Source organism: Lolium rigidum, chromosome 2, assembly GCF_022539505.1.
Source record: "Lolium rigidum isolate FL_2022 chromosome 2, APGP_CSIRO_Lrig_0.1, whole genome shotgun sequence".
In the NCBI taxonomy this organism is placed as follows: Eukaryota; Viridiplantae; Streptophyta; class Magnoliopsida; order Poales; family Poaceae; genus Lolium; species Lolium rigidum.
Window position 1 is genome coordinate 260970028 of NC_061509.1, and position 11938 is coordinate 260981965.

General features: G+C 42.9%; 1 protein-coding gene across 1 annotated transcript; it reads left to right on the forward strand.

Moving 5' to 3' along the window:
* Positions 1 to 4402: 4402 nt before the first annotated feature.
* LOC124690837 lies at positions 4403 to 10410 on the forward strand. Its single transcript, XM_047224166.1, has 6 exons — positions 4403 to 4648; positions 8030 to 8120; positions 8298 to 8470; positions 9005 to 9032; positions 9115 to 9223; positions 10329 to 10410. The coding sequence occupies exons 1-6, from the start codon at positions 4403 to 4405 to the stop codon at positions 10408 to 10410; spliced, it is 729 nt and encodes a 242-aa protein (XP_047080122.1).
* The last annotated feature ends 1528 nt before the right edge of the window (positions 10411 to 11938 follow it).

Genomic DNA, 11938 nt, shown 5'->3' on the forward strand with positions numbered 1-11938 from the left:
AACATGAGACAGAAAAGATGGCTAGAATTAATCAAGGATTATGATTTGACCATCAATTACACTCTAGGAAAGGCCAATGTTGTAACAGATGCCTTGAGTAGGAAGAGCACCGGCGGAGTGGAGCAAGAAATATCACCGAAGTTGAGGAAAGAAATAAGTCAAGCCCAATTACAACTCTGGGAGAAGGAAGCTCATGAGGGACTATCGGCTTTGCAAATAGCCGATGAGTTGAATGTTAATCTGAAGAATGAGATAATGATGGGTCAGCTGGATGATCCATTCATCGTGGAGGAGATGAGAATGATTGATGAAGGAAGACCATCAGAATTTCACCGCGGAGAATCGGGATCATTATGGTTTCAGAAGAGAATTTGTGTTCCGGATATTGCTGAAATCAAGGAAGTAATACTCCGGGAAGCCCATCAAACACCATACTCCATTCATCCGGGAAGTACAAAGATGTACATGGACCTAAAGGAGCTATTCTGGTGGAATAACATGAAGAGAGAACTAGCACAATATGTGGCGGAATGCCATACCTGCCAAGGAGTGAAGGCGGAACACCAGAGTCCGGCAGGGAAGTTACAACCTTTACCTATTCCAGAATGGAAATGGGAGGAGATAGGAATGGATTTTATTACCGGACTACCCATGACAAATAAAAAGAAGGACATGATATGGGTAATCGTGGACCGGTTGACGAAAAGTGCACACTTTTTAGCGATGAAACCAGCAAGATAAAGGAGAGAAACTCATTGATCTTTACATCAAAGAGATCGTGAGTAAGCATGGAGTGCCCAAGAAGATCGTGTCGGATCGAGGATCCGTATTCACATCAGCATTTTGGAAGCAATTACATGAAGCTTTAGGATCCAAGTTGGATTATAGTACCGCCTATCATCCTCAGACAGGTGGACAAACGGAGAGAACTAACCAGATTTTAGAAGATATGCTTAGGGCTTGTGCCCTAGACTTCGGAGGATCATGGGAAGAGCACTTACCACTAGCAGAGTTTTCATACAATAACAACTATCAAAGCAGCATCAAGATGGCACCATTTGAAGCTCTGTATGGAAGGAAGTGTAGATCACCGATATGTTGGTATGAAGCCGGAGCAAGCAAGGAGTTTAACCCTGATTATGTCAAGGAAAAGCAACACATCATTGACATTATAAGAGATAGACTGAAGATAGCCAGAGCCGGCAAAAGAGTTACGCAGATCAGAACAGAAGAACATGGGAGCCACAAGTTGGAGACATGGTATATCTTAAGGTGAGCCCGATGAAAGGAATCCAGAGGTTTGGAGTAAAAGGAAAACTCAGTCCTAGATACATCGGACCTTTCAAGATACTGAGTCAGAACCGAGGTTTAGCCTTTGAATTGGATCTACCGGGAAGGCTAGCACAAGTTCACAATGTATTCCATGTGTCGCAACTCAGGAAATGCTTAAAGACCCCAGATGAGCCAATATCACATTCTGAGCTCGAGTTACAACCAGATTTGACTTACATCGAGAAGCCAGCTAAGATTCTCGAAGAAAGCTGGAAACAACTCAGAAATAAAGCTATCAAGTACTGCAAGATACAATGGAAGCATCATCCCGAGAGGGAAGCCACCTGGGAAAAGGAAGAAGACCTGAGGAGAACATACCCCGAACTCTTCAGGTATTACAACCACAACTTCGGGACGAAGTTTTCTTTAAGGGGAAAGGCTGTAATGTCCCGAGGTTTAGAGACGATCGAGGGGTAGATTTTAGAAAGGGATGTGCATTGCATTGTAATTTACGGGGAAATTTCGCGCTTTTAAACAAAAGCGCATCGAAGGGGGACAAGTTTCTCTCTCGACACCTTACAGGGTTAGGGTTTCGAGAGTGCGACAAACTTGCTCTTATCTAACTAAACTAGGATTTTGAGAAGAGAGGGGAGAGTTTGCATCATAACTTAAGTTGCATGATTGAATTCAAACTTAAGTTGAATTTGAATTTCAAATTCAAACATCAAATGAATATCTCATAAATTCAATTGTGAGGAAATTCATCAAGTAAATTATAAATAATAAACAATATGAACAATTAAACTATAGTAAAGCTCATTAGAGAAAACTTTGAGCTTTATTGATTAACAAACAAGATACATTGTCTTTACATTATTCATAATGGAAATAAATGAATTTTACAACACCTTACAAGAATTGGAGAAATTGAAGAATAAAAGAAAATAAAAAGAAAAGTACAAGGATGGATCTTATCCTAAATACTACAAGATCATCTTCACTTGATCTTGAATTTGATGATCTCCATATCCATTTTGATCAATTGTTGATTCCCCGCACGTAACAAAGCAAGACAAGAATTAAGCCAAGTGGCAAAGCCACTTGGCAGGTTAGCAAATAAAGGAAATGAAGGGGATATGATCAAGCTGCCGAGCTGATCCTCTCCAAGCCAAGTTCGAGTATCGGTGCACACACACACACACACAGGCAGCTCACACTGCGTGTGTGCATTCTCAACACCAAGCCACTGAGTGTGCATGTAGCACAACACACACACATCATCAGTGAGTCACCAAGTGTGCCAGACCCTAGCTGTCGACCAGGGAGGGCAAGGGAGCACAAATATAAGCTTTTCAGAAGCAAACCCTAAGCCATATCCATCGACAGGCTTCACTGGTAAGTCACCAAGAACACAAGAACACAAGAACACATGAACAACCACTGCTGTTCAATCTGCTAACTCACCACAAGATCTGAATCAAGCTCCCCAGGAGGAGCAGGGCAAGTAAATCAACCACAAGAACAACACAGAAGCAATCCTCTACACCAACAAACCATCTAGGAGCTGGAGTGAGGTATAAACAAGATCAACCTGAGCAAAACTCTGTTTTGCTCATAAATAAGCATACACTTGCATCACAGAATCAAATAAGGGTTGGAAACCCTGGATGTATCATCACTTGGTTGCAAAACCATTTGGTGCCAGTAAATAAAGCAAAGGCTAGAAGGAAAACAACCAAGGGAACACCGGTTGTGTCAACACAGATGACACAACCGAGAGAAATCCATCATGGATTTGATCCTAATTAGCCATTCAAAGTCACCAAGCACCTAACAGTCTAGCTACACCATCAGAATGGTAGAAATACAAGTTTCTACTAGTATTGTCAACATCAAAAGGCTTCTGGCAGTCAAACATGATCAGCCAGAAAGCAATTGTCCATACACAGCAAGCCATAGAAAGGGGGAGCTACCCTTGACAGCATCACAGTGCTGCCAGGGCTACCTCAACCCACAGCCAACACTTAGAACCACCACATCATCACCAGAAAGGTTCAGTAGTGGGCTAGGGTACCCAACCAGTGGTTGGCATCCAGCTAGCCCTAACAAATTCATTGAAATGATCATCACTGAATCACAGTTCACATCATTCATCCATTTAGCAAGGCAAAATAAACAGATAAATGAAACAGACAAGCTACTAATGTACAGAGCCTTGCAGATGATCCAATGGATCATTGCAAGCATCCACTGATGCTTGGGCAAGCACCAGCACACACAGGCCAAGCCTGTTGGATGCACACATAGCACCAGTTGAGCACCAGTGAATCACAGAGAGAAGCACACACTTGCTCACAAGCAAGTAATGATCAATTGATCATCAGAGCATCACTTGCTCTTGCTACAGGTCACCACAGCCAAGCATAACATCAACACATGAACCAGACAATAAGATCAGCCACAGGACATGAACAAATATATCACAGATAATTAAATTAGTCATATACAGAAGCAAATCAACCAAGGATGGTGATCTCTTGTAACAGGCATGCTCAAGGGAGCATGTCTATAAATTATAGCACACAGAAGAGCACCCTGGGGCACTGGCTCTTGTAAATTTACAAGAATTGCACACTGCAACCAAGCCAGAACACCATAAATGAATACACTTGAGTAATTGGTGAAGATAGCATCAAGAACAGAGACACTGGCACTTGCATACTACAAGGATCATGCATAATAATCAAGCCAGGGCCAAGATTATGCACACACAGGATATCCTAGTGGCAGTAGTTATCACAGGAGCAAGCCAGTAGGCCATGAGCATCACTGGATGCTCATGAGCAATCACAGGAGGGCCACAGTAGAAGAATAGCATATAACAGTAGTGCATAGAGCAAAGTTAGAAGAGTAGCAGCAGCTAGCAATACATGGCAGCAGCAGAAGGCACAGCAGCATACGCACAGCAACAACAAACACATCAGCAACAGCTAGTAGCGCAGTAGTAGCAGCAAGGCATGGCCTCTCCATAGGAAGGCACAGCCGCATTTCTAGCTAGAAGAAGGAGGAGGAACAGAAGAAAGAGAGAGAGAGAAGAGCACTTACGGGTGAGCGGACAAAGGACACGGCCATGGCGACCACGGCGGCACACGCCGGGCGCACGGCAGCGCCGAGCCAGGCCAAGCCAAGCCCGGACCAGCGCCGCAACACCCAGCACCACCGAGGCGGGACCACGGAGGGCACCGCACCGCCAGGGACGCCGGCGAGCGGCGAATCGCCGCAAACCCGCGCAACCCTAGTCGCAGTAGGGTTGGGGGCGAACAGGGAGGGCCTCCAATCACAAATCGACGCGGACCATCTGATGCGCCGTCGAAAGGCGAGTCAGATGCGACCAATCTCACCGCCGGAGATGGCCGGAGACGTCCGGATTAATTCGGCGACGGCGGCGGCGACCACGGATCGCCAGAGCGACGGGAGAGGGCTAGGGTTTAGTCGCGCGAGAGAGGAAGAGAGGGGAATGAGCTGGTCGAGCCGGACCAGGTCGGTCGGTTCGATCTAACCGCTGGGCCACCCTGACAGGTGGGCCCAGGGGCAAATTTGGTATTTCACAAATGCCAATTAAACCAGAAACTTTGAAATTTCATAGGAACTTATTTATAACTCTAAAAAAATAATTAAAAATATGAAAATTGATCAACATAAAATTCTCTATCTAAATAAAATATCAAAGAGAATTTTTGAAGACAATTAAGAATAAGCCTTAATTTGAGGATTTAAATAATGATTTAAATCACACATATTATTTTCAACAATAAAAATAAGTCCATTAATGCAATTGGACTTTAAAAACACCTTGACAATATTTCAAGGTTGTATTTATCCTAAATAGAGTATCTCCAAATCTATCTTAGTATTAACCTCTCATAAAATAACAACGACATCGGAAGGGGGGCACAAACCCTAAAACTGGAATCATGCATAATTGCTTCTTTAACCATTGCCCTTATCGGACAATGATGCTATTTTTCAGAACCAGAGGACAAGGGTCAGTCCACACCATCCAACTGCAAAACTTTGCAGTGTTCATGCAAGTTCATCACTTGCTCATGTCATTTGAGTATTTCTATCAAATTACTTGCAAAGTATTATGGTTATCACTATTGCATAAAAACCAAAACCACTACTTTCATAACTATGAATATGACTATGTGGTGGGCAATGGAACCATGGATTGTGTTGATAAGGTGGAGGTTCCATTGCACGGGTTTATATCCATCTAGGATTAAACAACAAATGTCGCCGAGTGATTCTTGTGCCGTAATACCCGTGTTAACCATAAGATCCGGAGTGGGACGGAGTAGTCAAAAGTGTTTCCACCTCTCGTTCATCAACGGATGCGCTTTACCGTAGTACACTTGTGATCCAAGGGGGCAAGCGGTGAGGCTGGGGAGTCCTAAGTCCCCACGGCATTGTCCGTAGTACACTTGTCGCCCGAAGGAGCAAGCGGTGAGGCTGGGGAGTCCTAAGTCCCCACGGTATTGCGGTCTATGATGGGTTGCAGCCACCGGCGTAGGAGTGTATGGTAGAGCCCAGCACTGTTGTCGTGGTCGGGGTCCACCTTGAAATCTACATGAATAATGGGACCGACGTGGACCCAGGGTTGGCGCATGCAACAAAGGGTGGGTGTTCGAGGTAGCGGAGGAACATGATTGGCTAGACCTTATACCGGGCCTCACACCGAAGGAAGTGTGGACGGGAAAGCTGCCCGGTTGGCACCAAGGTTAAGATCTCTTATGGGTAAAGCAACACACCTCTGCAGAGTGTAAAGAACCGTGACCTGTCACTCCTCGTTCCGGGATAAGGAACTGCGAACGCGGCCGGAAAGGAGCTCCATGAAGTTCTAGTAAACCGGTGAAGGCCGACGGACATAGCTCTTTGGAATAAAAGCAATCTCTTGAAGAAATGTTTACCAAAACTTGCATTGGTATTAGACTTTCCGGTCTAATATCGTAGCTAGTGCATTAAACACCTCTTATCTATAATGAACTTGTTGAGTACGCTCGTACTCATACCACTCTTAAATCCCATGCTTAGATTGTCCGAATCGTCCGGAGGAGGACTACGACAACAATGAAGGAGCCGAGATCATCGGCTATGATGAACCTGACCTCTCAGGAGGTGTTGAAGGCGTAGACTATCTCATAGTCTACGGATCCGGGGAGGCTTCCGGAGGAGATCAAGCCTAGAGACATCCAGTAGTAGTAGTAACCGAGCAGTCCGAACTCTTAGTATTTAGCTGCTCGAGGCAATAAATGTATAGTTTAATGAGACTCGCCTGTTGTAAGCTAAGTTGGGTTCACCTCGAACCCAGGAGTATCCCTCTGAGGACCCAAGAGGAGCTCCAAGACAATATATGTTTGATGCTTGTAATAATAAGTGAATGAGTTATGGACCCTGCTATGTTCTGTTGTACTACTCTGAGGGATGTAATATTTGCGGAATGGTACTTCGTGAATGTTATATCAACGACTGGCATACTACAACATGCAGTGGTATGCAGGGTCACCACAACGCACCAATTGCAAAAATATATACTTAATGCCACATTCACACATCATATATTTGCGAATCAATAGGACACAAATGAGCTCACACGTTGCAGGGTGCAATCATAGAGAGGGGTTGGTGTAGGGCCTTCAGCAATACAAATATAGGTAACACGCCAAGAAGCCATGAAGATCAGGCCAACAAAATACCCACAAAAGAAAATATCACATCAATGATACCATTGGAATGAGAGGCATCAGGAGTTCAGTCGTGCCATGCAAGTTGGAACACATCACACGTGCCGGCTGATGCTCTTCCATGACAAAAATCCATTGCATTTTGTGCAATGCTTAGTGCACCTATGAGATGATTCGTGGTCTTTTTTGTTCTCGGGGCTTAAGATTGAATTGTCTGAATACATCTTGCAGTAGTCTCAGGGTCTAAGCAGGTGTCTCCATTCGTCGCAGCCAGGAGAAGCCCCACTAGTAGGGGGCACCTGATTGTCACTATTGTTCTTGTGGCTCTTGGGAGAGCCCATACTCGCACCCTTGACCCATGGCTGCTAATAGTTCAATACTGCTTCATTGCAACTAAGAGCAAGGGTCTGCCTAATCCGACCTTTGTGCACGCATGACGCTCTAGTTCTAAGGTCGTGTGACAAAAGAGAAGGGAGGAGGGATCTCGCAGCGCGCCGCCATGTCCGTCCATAGTAGATACAGACTTCGAATTCTGATTGCGATGTTGGTTTGGTCAATTAATACGCGATTTGGGAAAATTATGGGGTACCTCAAACTGTAGCGATTTAGCCAGTTCCTGAAAACTCCCATGAATTGTGATAGTCTCGTTTCATTCAACTGGGTCGGAATTCACCTCATCATAATTCCATTTACCAAGCATATCCATTGACTTTTCACGGCTTCTTTCAAGTAGCAAATCCACTATAGAACAACAGCATGACTGTAATTAAACTGAGCTCTGGTACCCAGCTTCCTCAAATTCAGTTAAATTTGCACGGGATATTCCCTGGTTTGAATGGAGTAAACTATCATCCTCTGCTACTTCTTCTGGGTATCACTTACTAGGAAGATGTGCTGAGATGAAAGCTAGGACTAGGATACAGGGAAAGGAGAAAAGAAGAGTTTTTTTTTTCATTGTGCTTCCTTTTGTTTTATATCTGTACTAATTTTTGTACTACACCCCTGCTCTGCAGCTGTGCAATCTTCTCAAATCGAGGGTCGAATCGCCTGAATTCCTTCAAAAGCTTGATAACATTCAGAAGTCGGTATACCAAAATGGCACAGGTGCGTGATTCCTCAAACAAACTGTCACTACCTTTTGCTGGCCCAGAATATAAACATAATTTATCTTGCAGTCAATGCATAGGCTCGCCTTGCCACACAATGCTGCAAACTCCAATTTACTCGCTCATTGCAATTAAACCTGACAACCTAACAGTTTTACGATTACTCCTGTAACAGTAGATGAGACCATATCATGGGATATCGTAAGCGCGGCAGATATATGGGATGATAAGAATATGAACGTCAGTGATGATTCAGAGGATGGATATGTTCTCGTTAAGCAAGAGGATATAGTTGATGGGATTGCGTGCTTCATGGCTGCATACTTGCTGTCGCTGAAAGAAACTAAGGTCTGCAAAGTTCACTTAACCTTTAATTTGTGAACTCCCTTGAATTATTCTATACGTAGTTGCTTTTCTTACACAGTCATTCCTGAATATCAGCCTCATCATTCAATTGTCCATCAAGTCTTGGATTCTGACTAAAAGTCATGCTTATTTTACAGTGATTATTGAGGTTCTGGATAGTTAAATACGTACAGACAGAAAGTTAGAAACATGAGTTGCAGTCATGGATCACCAATAGCTCAGTATGGTGTCTACTGTTCACACTATTTATCCCTTGCACGTTTCTGGGTAATTAAATATATTTGTAGAAGTTAGATGCATGGATAAAAACCACTAGTTCAGTATGGTGTATACTCTTCATGTGGTAGGCTTCACGCTATTTGTCCATTGCACTATCTAAATCAACATCGGAAGGACCGTCAATATTCCTTGTCGAACCTTGATTGTTAGATTGTCATCATGGAACATGAGGATTTCATGTCACTCATTGATTTGGAATCTTTGCACTTCTAATGCTGGAGATTTCGTGTTATGCAGGAATTGACGCCCAATCAACTTCAAGATGGTAACTCTTTTCCCCTTAATTCAGATGAATTTTGTTAGTTGAAAGTTTCCTTATGTTAGATTCCCCACCCTTCACTTCTCAGCCCTTAGCAAGACATTTTCAACTAAAAAGAGAAAAGGGAAACTTCAGAAGGCATGGGCTGGAACACAAGTTATTTATAATGTAGCGTCATGGAGTGCGACAGCTATTGGGTAAGCTATCCTTACAATCACAGTTTCTATTATAATTCTCCCATGGTGGATTTGTTAGGGTAAGCCTCATGTCTTCAAGAGGCTCCTTTGACCTCTACCTGAATAATCTTTTTTAAGACCTTAGAGGAAACTTTAATTCTAACTGAAAATGAAGACTTAAGACATGATTTTATCAAACTAAATGGTCTGTAAGCAACAAAATAAACAAATACTTACCTCATGGCAACTGGACATCATCACTGCGTGAACAAAGCATACACTAGATTAGTAAAGAAAGTTAGGATCTGATGAGTTCCATCACTTGAAGTTCCATATTGATCGAATACGTTCAGTATGCCAACTTCTGTAACATTATCTACGATACCTTAACCATCCCATCAAAATAAGTGGAGGATTCAGTAGATTGTTAAACGTTGCCCTGCCATAATGTGACATATTCCCAACGCCATCCAATGTTATTTAACATCCAGAGAACTAGAGATCCAAGTGGGTCAGTGTTAGGGTACTTTTTACCCTCTTTTGTAAAAGAAAGAACTAAAATGATGATGTCAGGGTACCCGTTATCCTTTTTGTAAAAAAAGAACTAAAATGATGATTTCACAGAAAAAGTTAGTGCATTTTATTGAACTAACTAGGGTAAAGGGTACCCTAACTGTGACCCACTCGCATCTATACAGAAAACTGCCAAATAAAACGCGTCCCAAGCAGAAATGTCACAAGTACTGCCGCACCCTGGGCCATCACAAGGAAAACTAAACCCAAAATCTTTATTCTCTGGCATTAATTTGGAACCGAATGCATCTAAAGCTTGCTTTACTAAAATCAATGTAGTTGTATGCAAACCAAGAGAAATAGTATGATGAACCAAGAAATCCCCAGGCCCTATTGTTTAAGAAAATCGAATTACTATTCTCATGAACAGCGTTGAACAATCCGGGTTCAATCCCTGCACAATATTTCACTGCAAGCACTAATGTAATTTTTGATGGCATCATTGACATGATCACACGACTCTGATTTTTTGTGTGTGAGCATGTGGGTGTTTGCTATTCCCGTAGCTGTCTAGCTATCTCTCTGATTTCACTCCTGTATCTTGCTCTTGCAGTATCTACCAGAATCCGGCGATTCTAAAAGCGGCAACTGCAGCCTTTTGGACATCCTGCCGCGTGGTATCCAAGTTTCTGTGAATAGTACGTCCAATGCCATGTGCTCGTGACCATGTACACATTGTGTGTTATGACTTCCCTGTACCTCCATCACGGGAAGTGTTGTTGTCAAATTCTGTGATACGACTGTTCTGCCATGTGACTGCCGAAGTCCTTCGCAAGGTCTTCACCCATAGGCTCATAGGCTGCTTTCAACAGTTAGATCACGTGCCAGATCTAACCACATAGTGTCTAGTGATGAGCATGTGGGGGCTGATTCCTAGTATCTGATGTACCTGTTGAGTGCAGCTTCATGCGTGCTTACTTATATCATTCATTTGTATCCGACCCTGATTGCTACCTCCTCCTTGTATATATCAGATGTACAACCGAACATGGGCGTACCTGGCCAAATGTAAATACACCGATTCGTTTGAGCTTCTTTTCTTAAGGTCATTCATGTTATGCTTCATTGTTGCCCCTTTTCATTCCTCGGATTTGGAACTGTTACTACCTGAAGTTGTGAACTTATGTCCTTTTGAGGACGGATGGTGGTGATGATGTCCTACTGAGTCCTACCTAATACCTTAATGAAATCGTAGTGCCATAGCAATAACTCACTGTAGATGGAACCGAGAGTAGTTGTCACCGGTATGTTCCTTTTGCACTTGCATTGCAGTTCGTTCTGTGAGAGACGACTTCCACTTCAGGGGAAATCACGTGCATTACTGAAATTAATTCTCATTAGGACACCATACTACAAATGCTAGTTCTCACAGTGTCAACCTTGACGGGTAAATATAAATTAATTTGTTTTCACACTAACAACAGCACCAATCCAAAAGGCCAAATTTTGAAATGTCATGGTTCGTGGGAAAGGAATAAGCAGTAACTCACTGTAGATGAAACGGAGAGCAGCCAGCAGTCAGAAATAGCTTACTGTGGCGCGCCACCTGTGCTTATATCTTGTTTGCAAAGTACAAGAATGCTTAGTTAATTTGTAATTTCTAATTAAACAATTAATTTATGTCATGTACACATTCATTTTTGGATTACCCATACCAAAACAATTTGTTTGCTGGAATTCCGAAGTTGCAACCACCATGATGTTGTGAATGAGCAACTGTGGGCCAAAGGCCAGTACATGTACATGTTATACAATATGCAGGGAAGCCCCCTCATACACTGGGAATGTACAGTAAAGGGTCTATATATCACTAACACATGACATGTTCATGGCCACTTTATGTCCTGCAGGATGTAATGCCCTTGCAGCAATTGATTAAGCACTACATGTTGGGGCACCGAAAAGAAAATAAAAAGGTCTACCTTTCAGTTCATTACTCCAACCAATCCACACATCATCCTTAACATGGCCGCATCAACTGAAAGAACAAACTAGTAAGAAAAGATTGTTGCTGAACCGTGCAAGATAGATAGATAGACAAACCTAATGCCTGACATTCATGAGACACTGAAAATGCTGAGTGAGTTCTACAGAAAAATTGCCATGAGTTGTGTCAAAATATCAAGTCTAGCAATCTCCTGCAACTAATGTTAATTTTTTTTT